This window comes from Spea bombifrons, chromosome 7 (assembly GCF_027358695.1).
Source record: "Spea bombifrons isolate aSpeBom1 chromosome 7, aSpeBom1.2.pri, whole genome shotgun sequence".
Lineage (NCBI taxonomy): Eukaryota > Metazoa > Chordata > Amphibia > Anura > Pelobatidae > Spea > Spea bombifrons.
The window spans coordinates 46,968,849-46,986,312 of NC_071093.1; the positions used below are offsets into that span (position 1 = coordinate 46,968,849).

At 41.9% G+C, this 17,464-nt stretch overlaps 1 protein-coding gene across 1 annotated transcript in view; it reads left to right on the plus strand.

Annotated features, from left to right (window-relative positions):
• LOC128501776 (integrin alpha-M-like) overlaps positions 1 to 17,464 on the plus strand; it is a 34,122-nt gene that overhangs the window by 5,781 nt on the left and 10,877 nt on the right. Inside the window, exons 5-14 of the mRNA XM_053471383.1 lie at positions 112 to 226; positions 484 to 614; positions 1,485 to 1,630; positions 1,887 to 2,040; positions 2,122 to 2,272; positions 2,640 to 2,713; positions 4,940 to 5,072; positions 5,292 to 5,431; positions 5,687 to 5,830; positions 6,095 to 6,316. Coding sequence (XP_053327358.1) covers positions 112 to 226; positions 484 to 614; positions 1,485 to 1,630; positions 1,887 to 2,040; positions 2,122 to 2,272; positions 2,640 to 2,713; positions 4,940 to 5,072; positions 5,292 to 5,431; positions 5,687 to 5,830; positions 6,095 to 6,316 — 1,410 coding nt within the window. The remainder of the gene's footprint in view (positions 1 to 111; positions 227 to 483; positions 615 to 1,484; positions 1,631 to 1,886; positions 2,041 to 2,121; positions 2,273 to 2,639; positions 2,714 to 4,939; positions 5,073 to 5,291; positions 5,432 to 5,686; positions 5,831 to 6,094; positions 6,317 to 17,464) is intronic.

A 17,464-nucleotide genomic window follows, 5' to 3' on the forward strand; every position in this document is an offset into this window, starting at 1 on the left:
GTAACAGACATTGGCTGAGCCCTGAGAACGGCCCACGCAGGCCCCGAGTAGGGGGGTCGTTTCCAGCCACGCTGCCCCAAGTAACCCCCCTGTGTTTATCTGCCCTTTCAGGCTTGTGGTCCGACACTAAAAAGAACCTGCGGAAAGAACATCTATGTGAATGGACAGTGTTACCAGCTAGACCAGCGGCTGCAACTAGTGGGCAGCCTGCCCCTCTCGCTGCCAGGTACCCCCTCGCTGCCAGGTACCCCCTCGCTGCCACGTACCCCCTCGCTGCCACGTACCCCCTCGCTGCCACGTACCCCCTCGCTGCCACGTACCCCCTCGCTGCCACGTACCCCCTCGTTGCCACATATCCCCTCACTGCCACGTACCCCCTCGCTGCAACGTACCCTCATTTGCCCCTTCTCAGAACGAAGGGGCAAATCCCCAGAATGAAGGGGCAGATTGTCAGGGCTAACGTGTACCTTGGGCCCCCCGCAGAGTGCAGCATCGTCCATCTGGATATCGCGTTTCTGATCGACGGCTCTGGGAGTATCGCTCCCTCCGATTTCACATTAATGCTCAACTTCGTCTCCACCGTCATGGAAGCTTTCCGTGGTAAACACGCGCAGGTAATCCGCACCACGACTACCCTACAGCACTGCCCCACACTGCCACATACTGCCCCACACTGCCACATACTGCCCCCACACTGCCCCACACTGCCACATACTGCCCCCACACTGCCCCGCACTGCCACATACTGCCCCACACTGCCACATACTGCCCCACACTGCCACATACTGCCACATACTGCCCCACACTGCCACATACTGCCCCACACTGCCACATACTGCCCCACACTGCCACATACTGCCCCCACACTGCCCCACACTGCCACATACTGCCCCCACACTGCCACATACTGCCCCTCACTGCCACATACTGCCCCACACTGCCACATACTGCCCCACACTGCCCCACACTGCCACATACTGCCCCACACTGCCCCGCACTGCCACATACTGACCCACACTGACCCACACTGCCACATACTGCCCCTCACTGCCACATACTGACCCACACTGCCACATACTACCCCACATACTGCCACATACTGCCCCCACACTGCCCCACACTGCCACATACTGACCCACACTGACCCACACTGCCACATACTGCCCCACACTGCCACATACTGCCCCTCACTGCCACATACTGACCCACACTGCCACATACTGACCCACACTGCCACATACTGCCCCACACTGCCACATACTGCCCCACACTGCCCCACACTGCCACATACTGCCCCACACTGCCTTATACTGCCCCACACTGCCACATACTGCCCCTCACTGCCACATACTGACCCACACTGCCACATACTACCCCACACTGCCACATACTGCCCCACACGCTCTCTGTCCCTGCACAGCGCCGGGGGACGGTCACTCACACTGATCCCGGACGCTCCTCGCTGTCTCTCGCTCTCCCCGCAGTTTGCGCTCATGCAGTACTCCAGCAGATTTGAAACCCATTTTGATTTCAACCAATATGCGGCCACGAGGGACCCGAGAGCTCTGACCAGGAACATTAACCAGCTGGGAGGCCAAACGTGGACCCCGACGGCCATCTACAAAGTGCTGTAAGTGACAAAACGAGGAGGGCGAGGAGGGGCCGCCGATTTATCACAGGCCATTAAAGTGTTCATTTTCAGTCGTTCTGAACTATTTCCTCCCCGGCATCGTGTTGCTTGTTTTTTATTGACTGCGACGTGGGGCAGATTTCCAAAGCCTGATTAGAAAAACACTTGGCTCTAACAGCAGTTTTAGCTGTGCGCTCCTCAGGGGTGGAGACTATTTATTGCCTGAAACCGATTGGCTTCTCTTTTCTCTCCCCAGGACTGAGCTTTTCATCCCTGAAAGCGGCTCTCGGACAGAGGCCCAAAAGGTTCTGATCGTCATCACGGACGGCGAGACGACTGGGGACAGGAGGCCATATTCCGATTCCATTGGCAGAGCAGAAAGAATGGGGGTCCTGCGCTTCGTTATTGGGGTAAAATTGCTCATTAAAGAAACCCCACTGATCGTGCTCCTTGCAGACAGGTTTTGAGGGATGTTTGTTACATGGCCACAGGTGGGAAATGCCTTCGATAACCGGAGAGCACAGAACGAGCTGAAAACCATTGCGTCTCAGCCGTCGGAGGATCACGTTCTCAGGGTGGACAACTTCTCTGCTCTCAGTCGTTTTCAGGAGGCTCTTCAGGAAAAGATCTTCGCCATAGAAGGTTCTGCCCCCCCCCGTCTTCTCTCTGTCCTAATCCTGCCCCTCTCTCTCTGTCAGTTCTCTCTCTCTCTCTCTCTCTCCTGTCTCTCTCTCTCTTAATCTTTTCTCTCTGATTAGCATGCCCCTCTCTCTCTGTCAGTTCTGTCTCTCTCTTTTTATCCTGTCTCTCTTTTTCTCTCTCGTAATCTCCCTCTCTCGTTCTCTCTCTCTCTTTCTCTCATAATCCTATCACTCTGATTATCATGCCCCCCCCTCTCTCTCTCTCTGTCCTCTCTCCTTACGCCCCCTCTCTCTCTCTCTCTCTCTCTCTCTCTCCCTCTCTGTCCTCTCTCCTTACGCTCCCTCTCTCCCTCTCTCTCTGCCACCAGGAACAGAGTCACAGACGGGAAGCTCTTTTGAAATGGAAATGTCTCAAGACGGGTTCAGCGCGATTTTAACCCCAGTAAGTTCTTCTATCTGATGCTTTCCCTGCTAGTCTGCTGCGAACCCAGAGAGCCTGCAGAGCATTTCTCCCCGTCCAGTATCTGCAGAGTATTTCTCCCCATCCAGTATCTGCAGAGCATTTCTCCCCATCCAGTATCTGCAGAGCATTTCTCCCCATCCAGTATCTGCAGAGCATTTCTCCCCATCCAGTATATGCAGAGCATTTCTCCCCATCCAGTATCTGCAGAGTATTTCTCCCCATCCAGTATCTGCAGAGTATTTCTCCCCATCCAGTATCTGAAGAGCATTTCTCCCCATCCAGTATCTGCAGAGCATTTCTCCCCATCCAGTATCTGCAGAGTATTTCTCCCCGTCCAGTATCTGCAGAGCATTTCTCCCCGTCCAATATCTGCAGAGCATTTCTCCCCGTCCAATATCTGCAGGGCATTTCTCCCCATCCAGTATCTGCAGAGTATTTCTCCCCATCCAGTATCTGCAGAGCATTTCTCCCCATCCAGTATCTGCAGAGCATTTCTCCCCATCCAGTATCTGAAGAGCATTTCTCCCCATCCAGTATCTGCAGAGCATTTCTCCCCATCCAGTATCTGCAGAGTATTTCTCCCCGTCCAGTATCTGCAGAGCATTTCTCCCCATCCAGTATCTGCAGAGCATTTCTCCCCATCCAGTATCTGAAGAGCATTTCTCCCCATCCAGTATCTGCAGAGTATTTCTCCCCGTCCAGTATCTGCAGAGCATTTCTCCCCATCCAGTATCTGCAGAGTATTTCTCCCCGTCCAGTATCTGCAGAGCATTTCTCCCCATCCAGTATCTGCAGAGTATTTCTCCCCGTCCAGTATCTGCAGAGCATTTCTCCCCATCCAGTATCTGCAGAGCATTTCTCCCCATCCAGTATCTGCAGAGTATTTCTCCCTGTCCAGTATCTGCAGAGCATTTCTCCCCATCCAGGGCCTCCAGAGCATTTCTCCCCATCCAGTATCAGCAGAGCATTTCTCCCCGTCCAATATCTGCAGAGTATTTCTCCCCATCCAGTATCTGCAGAGTATTTCTCCCCATCCAGTATCTGCAGAGTATTTCTCCCCGTCCAGTATCTGCAGAGCATTTCTCCCCATCCAGTATCTGCAGAGTATTTTTCCCCATCCAGTATCTGCAGAGCATTTCTCCCTGTCCAGTATCTGCAGAGCATTTCTCCCCATCCAGTATCTGCAGAGTATTTCTCCCCATCCAGTATCTGCAGAGCATTTCTCCCCATCCAGTATCTGCAGAGTATTTCTCCCCGTCCAATATCTGCAGGGCATTTCTCCCCGTCCAGTATCTGCAGAGCATTTCTCCCCATCCAGTATCTGCAGATTATTTCTCCCCATCCAGTATCTGCAGAGTATTTCTCCCCATCCAGTATCTGCAGAGCATTTCTCCCCATCCAGTATCTGCAGAGCATTTCTCCCCATCCAGTATCTGCAGAGCATTTCTCCCCATCCAGTATCTGCAGAGTATTTCTCCCCATCCAGTATCTGCAGAGTATTTCTCCCCGTCCAGTATCTGCAGAGCATTTCTCCCCATCCAGTATCTGCAGAGTATTTTTCCCCATCCAGTATCTGCAGAGCATTTCTCCCTGTCCAGTATCTGCAGAGCATTTCTCCCCATCCAGTATCTGCAGAGTATTTCTCCCCATCCAGTATCTGCAGAGCATTTCTCCCCATCCAGTATCTGCAGAGTATTTCTCCCCGTCCAATATCTGCAGGGCATTTCTCCCCGTCCAGTATCTGCAGAGCATTTCTCCCCATCCAGTATCTGCAGATTATTTCTCCCCATCCAGTATCTGCAGAGTATTTCTCCCCATCCAGTATAGGCAGAGCATTTCTCCCCATCCAGTATCTGCAGAGCATTTCTCCCCGTCCAGTATCTGCAGAGCATTTCTCCCCGTCCAATATCTGCAGAGTATTTCTCCCCGTCCAATATCTGCAGGGCATTTCTCCCCATCCAGTATCTGCAGAGCATTTCTCCCCATCCAGTATCTGCAGAGTATTTCTCCCCATCCAGTATCTGCAGAGCATTTCTCCCCATCCAGTATCTGCAGAGCATTTCTCCCCGTCCAATATCTGCAGGGCATTTCTCCCCGTCCAGTATCTGCAGAGCATTTCTCCCCGTCCAATATCTGCAGAGTATTTCTCCCCGTCCAATATCTGCAGGGCATGTCTCCTTACCCAGTATGTGCTCTCTCCTATAGGAAGGACCTGTTCTCGGGGCAGTTGGGGCCTATGACTGGTCCGGAGGGGCATCATTTTTCAGGGGGCAAGCGGAAAGCGTTATCTGGATAAACGTGACTGAGGACCAGAAAGACCTGAAGGGCTCATACATGGGTAAGAATAAAGGATGTGGAGACCCCCTAACGCTCTTGTAGGGGGGTCTCGGAGGAGATATCACACTTCTCACCGTATGGGACAGGAGGAGGGTTTGTGACTCCCGTCCGGGGGGAGTAGTTTAGGAGTTAAAGGTGGGTGGTGGGCTTCTGAAGTCACTTTGGGGGCACGTATGAGAGTCTTTGCTCCGTGAGACTGACTCTGGTGGGCTTCCTGTAGGATATTCCCTGCAGCTGTTGGAAAGAGACCTGTTGGCTTTGGGAGCCCCGAGACACGAGCACAAGGGGAGCGTCATGATCTTCAAGAGGGACCCAGCCACATCATCCTGGCGCCTGAGAGCCATGGCCAAGGGAGACAAGGTAACGGCAGGGGCAGGAGACCACGGGGGTGCGGAAGCCATTGCCGGGGGTACAGAGGGTCTCCCCCACAGTCGTTCTTGTGCTCCAGAAGATTTCTTTTCAGATTCTTCGTGTTATTAAACAATCTCGCAGGCATTCACTTTGGCCTCCTTTGGTTCTGTTTGGCCTCCTTTGGCTTCTTTTGGTTCTCACCGTGACCAGCTGCGTGGAAGTTTCGTGTCCCTTTCCTACGCTTACCGTGGTTTGTGATTTCAGATCGGGTCATACTTTGGTTCCACGTTGAGTGTGGTTGAAGTGGATGCCAACTTCCCAAGGACTCTTCTGGTGGTTGGAGCCCCTACGTATTATTCTCCAGACGTCCCCGGTGGTCGTGTTTACTTGTGTCCCATTCCAGACATGGTGAGAGGGAAGCCTAGCTCTGAGAGTAACAGTAAAGAGGAACTCAGTTTCTCCTCCGATTCCTCATGCGCGATATTATAGATGCTATAAAATAACGTGAGCGTGTGTGTTACCCACGTCCCAACGCTATATTCTCCACCAGCCACCAAACATCGTTCTTAACACTGACGACCAAATCTACTTAAATAGAAAAGAGGAGATAACCTGGTGGTGGCCCCTGAGCCACGAGCTCTCCATCCATTAACCCAACTCCTTAATCTCCAGGATTCCACAGGCCCAGTTGTGACTGTCTCGTGTCCAGACACCTTGAGTGGGGACACGTCTCGGGTTTTGGGGCACTTCGGATCAGCTATGGCTGTCTTGATGGACCTAACTGGAGATAAAGTGACCGACATGGCCATTGGCGCTCCTTGTGAGGACAATAATCGCGGAGCCGTGTATATCTTCGGTGGTCAGCCTGGGGGCTTCAGAGCTTCGTACATCCAGGTGAGTTTCTGAACGCAGAATAAATGAAACATGTGATCTCCACGTGTCCAGCTGTGATCTCCACGTGTCCAGCTGTGATCTCCACGTGTCCAGCTGTGATCTCCACGTGTCCAGCTGTGATCTCCACGTGTCCAGCTGTGGTCTTCAGAACAGGACGGGAGTCTACATGAGGTCTCACATGTCTGTAGCGTGGGATTAGTGGATCCTTTTTTCTATAGAGCGTCTCATCCTTTGCTTTTCCTGCTGCTTCTACTCCACTATAGAGCATCCGAACAGCTAACCCCCAGACCCTAAATGCCTAAATCCCTTTCGTGCGTTATTTCACCCCCGTGCACGGTAAGCTTTAGGACCCAAACAGTATTCTATTCCCTTAGTGTTAAAAAGCGTAACTCACAGATTAGGCATCGACAAGAAATCATTCTCACCTCGCATGCGCTGTTTTTGGGTAAATGGGAGTAGAAAGAAAGCGGATTCTCTATCCCACAAGTTGTCAAATTTACGCCATATCCTAGGGGGTCTCATAGTGACTTACGAGTCCACCATCTCCCCAACACAAACATATGAAATTAAAACAATCATTTAAAGAAAATGAAACGGGGGTCCCCAAGACCACCTATTAACCACGGTGGGGCAACGAACAAACCCCACCTAATGCATCCACCTCACCCCAATCTGTTCCTGCGGGAAACAAATGAAAAGCACTTATTAGACAGGATTAGTTATACGGCCGGAGAGTATATAATATATAATATGAGGAATATACAGGGATATAACGGGTTATAAGGACGGGATTAGTTATACGGCCAGAGAGTATATAATATATAATATGAGGAATATACAGGGATATAACGGGTTATAAGGACGGGATTAGTTATACGGCCGGAGAGTATATATATATATAATATGAGGAATATACAGGATATAACGGGTTATAAGGACGGGATTAGTTATACGGCCAGAGAGTATATAATATATAATATGAGGAATATACAGGATATAACGGGTTATAAGGACGGGATTAGTTATACGGGGGGGGAGAGTATATAATATATAATATGAGGAATATACAGGATATAACAGGTTATAAGGACGGGATTAGTTATACGGCGGGTGAGTATATAATATATAATATGAGGAATATACAGGATATAACGGGTTATAAGGACGGGATTAGTTATACGGCCGGAGAGTATATAATATATAATATGAGGAATATACAGGATATAACGGGTTATAAGGACGGGATTAGTTATACGGCCAGAGAGTATATAATATATAATATGAGGAATATACAGGATATAACGGGTTATAAGGACGGGATTAGTTATACGGGGGGAGAGTATATAATATATAATATGAGGAATATACAGGGATATAACGGGTTATAAGGATGGGATTAGTTATACGGGGGAGAGTATATAATATATAATATGAGGAATATACAGGGATATAACGGGTTATAAGGACGGGATTAGTTATACGGCCGGAGAGTATATAATATATAATATGAGGAATATACAGGATATAACGGGTTATAAGGATGGGATTAGTTATACGGCCGGAGAGTATATAATATATAATATGAGGAATATACAGGATATAACGGGTTATAAGGACGGGATTAGTTATACGGGGGAGAGTATATAATATATAATATGAGGAATATACAGGATATAACGGGTTATAAGGACGGGATTAGTTATACTGCCGGAGAGTATATAATATATAATATGAGGAATATACAGGGATATAACGGGTTATAAGGACGGGATTAGTTATACGGCCGGAGAGTATATAATATATAATATGAGGAATATACAGGATATAACGGGTTATAAGGATGGGATTAGTTATACGGCCGGAGAGTATATAATATATAATATGAGGAATATACAGGATATAACGGGTTATAAGGACGGGATTAGTTATACGGGGGAGAGTATATAATATATAATATGAGGAATATACAGGATATAACGGGTTATAAGGACGGGATTAGTTATACGGCCGGAGAGTATATAATATATAATATGAGGAATATACAGGAATATAACGGGTTATAAGGACGGGATTAGTTATACGGGGGAGAGTATATAATATATAATATGAGGAATATACAGGGATATAACGGGTTATAAGGACGGGATTAGTTATACGGCCAGAGAGTATATAATATATAATATGAGGAATATACAGGGATATAACGGGTTATAAGGACGGGATTAGTTATACGGCCGGAGAGTATATATATATATATAATATGAGGAATATACAGGATATAACGGGTTATAAGGACGGGATTAGTTATACGGCCAGAGAGTATATAATATATAATATGAGGAATATACAGGATATAACGGGTTATAAGGACGGGATTAGTTATACGGGGGGGGAGAGTATATAATATATAATATGAGGAATATACAGGATATAACAGGTTATAAGGACGGGATTAGTTATACGGCGGGTGAGTATATAATATATAATATGAGGAATATACAGGATATAACGGGTTATAAGGACGGGATTAGTTATACGGCCGGAGAGTATATAATATATAATATGAGGAATATACAGGATATAACGGGTTATAAGGACGGGATTAGTTATACGGCCGGAGAGTATATAATATATAATATGAGGAATATACAGGATATAACGGGTTATAAGGACGGGATTAGTTGTACGGGGGGGAGAGTATATAATATATAATATGAGGAATATACAGGATATAACGGGTTATAAGGACGGGATTAGTTATACGGGGGGAGAGTATATAATATATAATATGAGGAATATACAGGGATATAACGGGTTATAAGGATGGGATTAGTTATACGGGGGAGAGTATATAATATATAATATGAGGAATATACAGGATATATAACGAGTTATAAGGACGGGATTAGTTATACGGCCGGAGAGTATATAATATATAATATGAGGAATATACAGGATATAACGGGTTATAAGGATGGGATTAGTTATACGGCCGGAGAGTATATAATATATAATATGAGGAATATACAGGATATAACGGGTTATAAGGACGGGATTAGTTATACGGGGGAGAGTATATAATATATAATATGAGGAATATACAGGAATATAACGGGTTATAAGGACGGGATTAGTTATACGGGGGAGAGTATATAATATATAATATGAGGAATATACAGGGATATAACGGGTTATAAGGACGGGATTAGATATATCGCCGGGGAGTATATAATATATAATATGAGGAATATACAGGATATAACGGGTTATAAGGACGGGATTAGTTATACGGGCGGAGAGTATATAATATATAATATGAGGAATATACAGGATATAACGGGTTATAAGGACGGGATTAGTTATACGGCCGGAGAGTATATAATATGAGGAATATGCAGGATATAACGGGTTATAAGGACGGGATTAGTTATACGGGGGGAGAGTATATAATATATAATATGAGGAATATACAGGGATATAACGGGTTATAAGGACGGGATTAGTTATACGGGGGAGAGTATATAATATATAATATGAGGAAGATACTGGGATATAACGGGTTATAAGGACGGGATTAGTTATACGGGCCGGAGAGTATATAATATATAATATGAGGAATATACAGGATATAACGGGTTATAAGGATGGGATTAGTTATACGGCCGGAGAGTATATAATATATAATATGAGGAATATACAGGATATAACGGGTTATAAGGACGGGATTAGTTATACGGGCGGAGAGTATATAATATATAATATGAGGAATATACAGGATATAACGGGTTATAAGGACGGGATTAGTTATACGGCCGGAGAGTATATAATATGAGGAATATGCAGGATATAACGGGTTATAAGGACGGGATTAGTTATACGGGGGGAGAGTATATAATATATAATATGAGGAATATACAGGGATATAACGGGTTATAAGGACGGGATTAGTTATACGGGGGAGAGTATATAATATATAATATGAGGAAGATACTGGGATATAACGGGTTATAAGGACGGGATTAGTTATACGGGCCGGAGAGTATATAATATATAATATGAGGAATATACAGGATATAACGGGTTATAAGGATGGGATTAGTTATACGGGGGAGAGTTTATAATATATAATATGAGGAATATACAGGATATAACGGGTTATAAGGACGGGATTAGTTATACGGGGGAGAGTATATAATATATAATATGAGGAAGATACTGGGATATAACGGGTTATAAGGACGGGATTAGTTATATGGCCGGAGAGTATATAATATATAATATGAGGAATATACAGGATATAACGGGTTATAAGGACGGGATTAGTTATACGGGGGAGAGTATATAATATGAGGAATATACAGGATATAACGGGTTATAAGGACGGGATTAGTTATACGGCCAGAGAGTATATAATATATAATATGAGGAATATACAGGATATAACGGGTTATAAGGACGGGATTAGTTATACGGCCGGAGAGTATATAATATGAGGAGTATACAGGATATAACGGGTTATAAGGACGGGGTTAGTTATACGGGGGGAGAGTATATAATATATAATATGAGGAATATACAGGTATATAACGGGTTATAAGGACGGGATTAGTTATACGGCCGGAGAGTATATAATATATAATAGGAGGAATATACAGGGATATAACGGGTTATAAGGACGGGATTAGTTATACGGGGGAGAGTATATAATATATAATATGAGGAATATACAGGATATAACGGGTTATAAGGACGGGATTAGTTATACGGCCAGAGAGTATATAATATATAATATGAGGAATATACAGGATATAACGGGTTATAAGGACGAGATTAGTTATACGGGGGGAGAGTATATAATATATAATATGAGGAATATACAGGGATATAACGGGTTATAAGGATGGGATTAGTTATACGGGGGAGAGTATATAATATATAATATGAGGAATATACAGGATATATAACGAGTTATAAGGACGGGATTAGTTATACGGCCGGAGAGTATATAATATATAATATGAGGAATATACAGGATATAACGGGTTATAAGGATGGGATTAGTTATACGGCCGGAGAGTATATAATATATAATATGAGGAATATACAGGATATAACGGGTTATAAGGACGGGATTAGTTATACGGGGGAGAGTATATAATATATAATATGAGGAATATACAGGAATATAACGGGTTATAAGGACGGGATTAGTTATACGGGGGAGAGTATATAATATATAATATGAGGAATATACAGGGATATAACGGGTTATAAGGACGGGATTAGATATATCGCCGGGGAGTATATAATATATAATATGAGGAATATACAGGATATAACGGGTTATAAGGACGGGATTAGTTATACGGGCGGAGAGTATATAATATATAATATGAGGAATATACAGGATATAACGGGTTATAAGGACGGGATTAGTTATACGGCCGGAGAGTATATAATATGAGGAATATGCAGGATATAACGGGTTATAAGGACGGGATTAGTTATACGGGGGGAGAGTATATAATATATAATATGAGGAATATACAGGGATATAACGGGTTATAAGGACGGGATTAGTTATACGGGGGAGAGTATATAATATATAATATGAGGAAGATACTGGGATATAACGGGTTATAAGGACGGGATTAGTTATACGGGCCGGAGAGTATATAATATATAATATGAGGAATATACAGGATATAACGGGTTATAAGGATGGGATTAGTTATACGGCCGGAGAGTATATAATATATAATATGAGGAATATACAGGATATAACGGGTTATAAGGACGGGATTAGTTATACGGGCGGAGAGTATATAATATATAATATGAGGAATATACAGGATATAACGGGTTATAAGGACGGGATTAGTTATACGGCCGGAGAGTATATAATATGAGGAATATGCAGGATATAACGGGTTATAAGGACGGGATTAGTTATACGGGGGGAGAGTATATAATATATAATATGAGGAATATACAGGGATATAACGGGTTATAAGGACGGGATTAGTTATACGGGGGAGAGTATATAATATATAATATGAGGAAGATACTGGGATATAACGGGTTATAAGGACGGGATTAGTTATACGGGCCGGAGAGTATATAATATATAATATGAGGAATATACAGGATATAACGGGTTATAAGGATGGGATTAGTTATACGGGGGAGAGTTTATAATATATAATATGAGGAATATACAGGATATAACGGGTTATAAGGACGGGATTAGTTATACGGGGGAGAGTATATAATATATAATATGAGGAAGATACTGGGATATAACGGGTTATAAGGACGGGATTAGTTATACGGGGGAGAGTATATAATATGAGGAATATACAGGATATAACGGGTTATAAGGACGGGATTAGTTATACGGCCAGAGAGTATATAATATATAATATGAGGAATATACAGGATATAACGGGTTATAAGGACGGGATTAGTTATACGGCCGGAGAGTATATAATATGAGGAGTATACAGGATATAACGGGTTATAAGGACGGGGTTAGTTATACGGGGGGAGAGTATATAATATATAATATGAGGAATATACAGGTATATAACGGGTTATAAGGACGGGATTAGTTATACGGCCGGAGAGTATATAATATATAATAGGAGGAATATACAGGGATATAACGGGTTATAAGGACGGGATTAGTTATACGGGGGAGAGTATATAATATATAATATGAGGAATATACAGGATATAACGGGTTATAAGGACGGGATTAGTTATACGGGGGAGAGTATATAATATATAATATGAGGAATATACAGGATATATAACGAGTTATAAGGACGGGATTAGTTATACGGCCGGAGAGTATATAATATATAATATGAGGAATATACAGGATATAACGGGTTATAAGGATGGGATTAGTTATACGGCCGGAGAGTATATAATATATAATATGAGGAATATACAGGATATAACGGGTTATAAGGACGGGATTAGTTATACGGGGGAGAGTATATAATATATAATATGAGGAATATACAGGAATATAACGGGTTATAAGGACGGGATTAGTTATACGGGGGAGAGTATATAATATATAATATGAGGAATATACAGGGATATAACGGGTTATAAGGACGGGATTAGATATATCGCCGGGGAGTATATAATATATAATATGAGGAATATACAGGATATAACGGGTTATAAGGACGGGATTAGTTATACGGGCGGAGAGTATATAATATATAATATGAGGAATATACAGGATATAACGGGTTATAAGGACGGGATTAGTTATACGGGGGGGAGAGTATATAATATATAATACGAGGAATATACAGGGTATAACGGGTTATAAGGACAGGATTAGTTATACGGCCGGAGAGTATATAATATATAATACGAGGAATATACAGGATATAACGGGTTATAAGGACGGGATTAGTTATACGAGGTGGAGAGTATATAATATATAATATGAGGAATATACAGCATATAACGGGTTATAAGGACGGGATTAGTTATACGGGGGGAGAGTATATAATATATAATATGAGGAATATACAGGGATATAACGGGTTATAAGGATGGGATTAGTTATACGGGGGGAGAGTATATAATATATAATATGAGGAATATACAGGGATATAACGGGTTATAAGGATGGGATTAGTTATACGGGGGGAGAGTATATAATATATAATATGAGGAATATACAGGGATATAACGGGTTATAAGGACGGGATTAGTTATACGGGGGAGAGTATATAATATATAATATGAGGAACGTACAGGGATATAACGGGTTATAAGGACGGGATTAGTTATACGGGGGGGAGAGTATATAATATATAATATGAGGAATATACAGGATATAACGGGTTATAAGGACGGGATTAGTTATACGGCCGGAGAGTATATAATATATAATATGAGGAATATACAGCGATATAACGGGTTATAAGGACGGGATTAGTTATATGGGCCGGAGAGTATATAATATATAGTATGAGGAATATACAGGATATAACGGGTTATAAGGACGGGATTAGTTATACGGGGGAGAGTATATAATATATAATATGAGGAATATACAGGATATAACGGGTTATAAGGACGGGATTATTTATACGGGGGAGAGTATATAATATATAATATGAGGAATATACAGGATATAACGGGTTATAAGGACGGGATTAGTTATACGGGGGGAGAGTATATAATATATAATATGAGGAATATACAGGGATATAACGGGTTATAAGGACGGGATTAGTTATACGGCCGGAGAGTATATAATATATAATATGAGGAATATACAGGATATAACGGGTTATAAGGACGGGATTATTTATACGGGGGAGAGTATATAATATATAATATGAGGAATATACAGGATATAACGGGTTATAAGGACGGGATTAGTTATACGGGGGGAGAGTATATAATATATAATATGAGGAATATACAGGGATATAACGGGTTATAAGGATGGGATTAGTTATACGGGGGAGAGTATATAATATATAATATGAGGAATATACAGGATATATAACGAGTTATAAGGACGGGATTAGTTATACGGCCGGAGAGTATATAATATATAATATGAGGAATATACAGGATATAACGGGTTATAAGGACGGGATTAGTTATACGGGGGAGAGTATATAATATATAATATGAGGAATATACAGGAATATAACGGGTTATAAGGACGGGATTAGTTATACGGGGGAGAGTATATAATATATAATATGAGGAATATACAGGGATATAACGGGTTATAAGGACGGGATTAGATATATCGCCGGGGAGTATATAATATATAATATGAGGAATATACAGGATATAACGGGTTATAAGGACGGGATTAGTTATACGGGCGGAGAGTATATAATATATAATATGAGGAATATACAGGATATAACGGGTTATAAGGACGGGATTAGTTATACGGCCGGAGAGTATATAATATGAGGAATATGCAGGATATAACGTGTTATAAGGACGGGATTAGTTATACGGGGGGAGAGTATATAATATATAATATGAGGAATATACAGGGATATAACGGGTTATAAGGACGGGATTAGTTATACGGGGGAGAGTATATAATATATAATATGAGGAAGATACTGGGATATAACGGGTTATAAGGACGGGATTAGTTATACGGGCCGGAGAGTATATAATATATAATATGAGGAATATACAGGATATAACGGGTTATAAGGATGGGATTAGTTATACGGGGGAGAGTATATAATATATAATATGAGGAAGATACTGGGATATAACGGGTTATAAGGACGGGATTAGTTATACGGGCCGGAGAGTATATAATATATAATATGAGGAATATACAGGATATAACGGGTTATAAGGACGGGATTAGTTATACGGGGGGAGAGTATATAATATATAATATGAGGAATATACAGGGATATAACGGGTTATAAGGACGGGATTAGTTATACGGCCAGAGAGTATATAATATATAATATGAGGAATATACAGGATATAACGGGTTATAAGGACGGGATTAGTTATACGGCCGGAGAGAATATAATATATAATATGAGGAATATACAGGATATAACGGGTTATAAGGACGGGATTAGTTATACGGGGGGAGAGTATATAATATATAATATGAGGAATATACAGGGATATAACGGGTTATAAGGACGGGATTAGTTATACGGCCAGAGAGTATATAATATATAATATGAGGAATATACAGGGATATAACGGGTTATAAGGACGGGATTAGTTATACGGCCAGAGAGTATATAATATATAATATGAGGAATATACAGGATATAACGGGTTATAAGGACGGGATTAGTTATACGGCCGGGGGGTATATAATATATAATATGAGGAATATACAGGGATATAACGGGTTATAAGGACGGGATTAGTTATACGGCCGGAGAGTATATAATATGAGGAGTATACAGGATATAACGGGTTATAAGGACGGGGTTAGTTATACGGGGGGAGAGTATATAATATATAATATGAGGAATATACAGGAATATAACGGGTTATAAGGACGGGATTAGTTATACGGCCGGAGAGTATATAATATATAATATGAGGAATATACAGGATATAACGGGTTATAAGGACGGGATTAGTTATACGGCCGGGGGGTATATAATATATAATATGAGGAATATACAGGATATAATGGGTTATAAGGACGGGATTAGTTATACGGCCAGAGAGTATATAATATATAATATGAGGAATATACAGGATATAACGGGTTATAAGGACGGGATTAGTTATACGGCCGGAGAGTATATAATATGAGGAGTATACAGGATATAACGGGTTATAAGGACGGGGTTAGTTATACGGGGGGAGAGTATATAATATATAATATGAGGAATATACAGGTATATAACGGGTTATAAGGACGGGATTAGTTATACGGCCGGAGAGTATATAATATATAATAGGAGGAATATACAGGGATATAACGGGTTATAAGGACGGGATTAGTTATACGGGGGAGAGTATATAATATATAATATGAGGAATATACAGGATATAACGGGTTATAAGGACGGGATTAGTTATACGGGGGAGAGTATATAATATATAATATGAGGAATATACAGGATATATAACGAGTTATAAGGACGGGATTAGTTATACGGCCGGAGAGTATATAATATATAATATGAGGAATATACAGGATATAACGGGTTATAAGGATGGGATTAGTTATACGGCCGGAGAGTATATAATATATAATATGAGGAATATACAGGATATAACGGGTTATAAGGACGGGATTAGTTATACGGGGGAGAGTATATAATATATAATATGAGGAATATACAGGAATATAACGGGTTATAAGGACGGGATTAGTTATACGGGGGAGAGTATATAATATATAATATGAGGAATATACAGGGATATAACGGGTTATAAGGACGGGATTAGATATATCGCCGGGGAGTATATAATATATAATATGAGGAATATACAGGATATAACGGGTTATAAGGACGGGATTAGTTATACGGGCGGAGAGTATATAATATATAATATGAGGAATATACAGGATATAACGGGTTATAAGGACGGGATTAGTTATACGGGGGGGAGAGTATATAATATATAATATGAGGA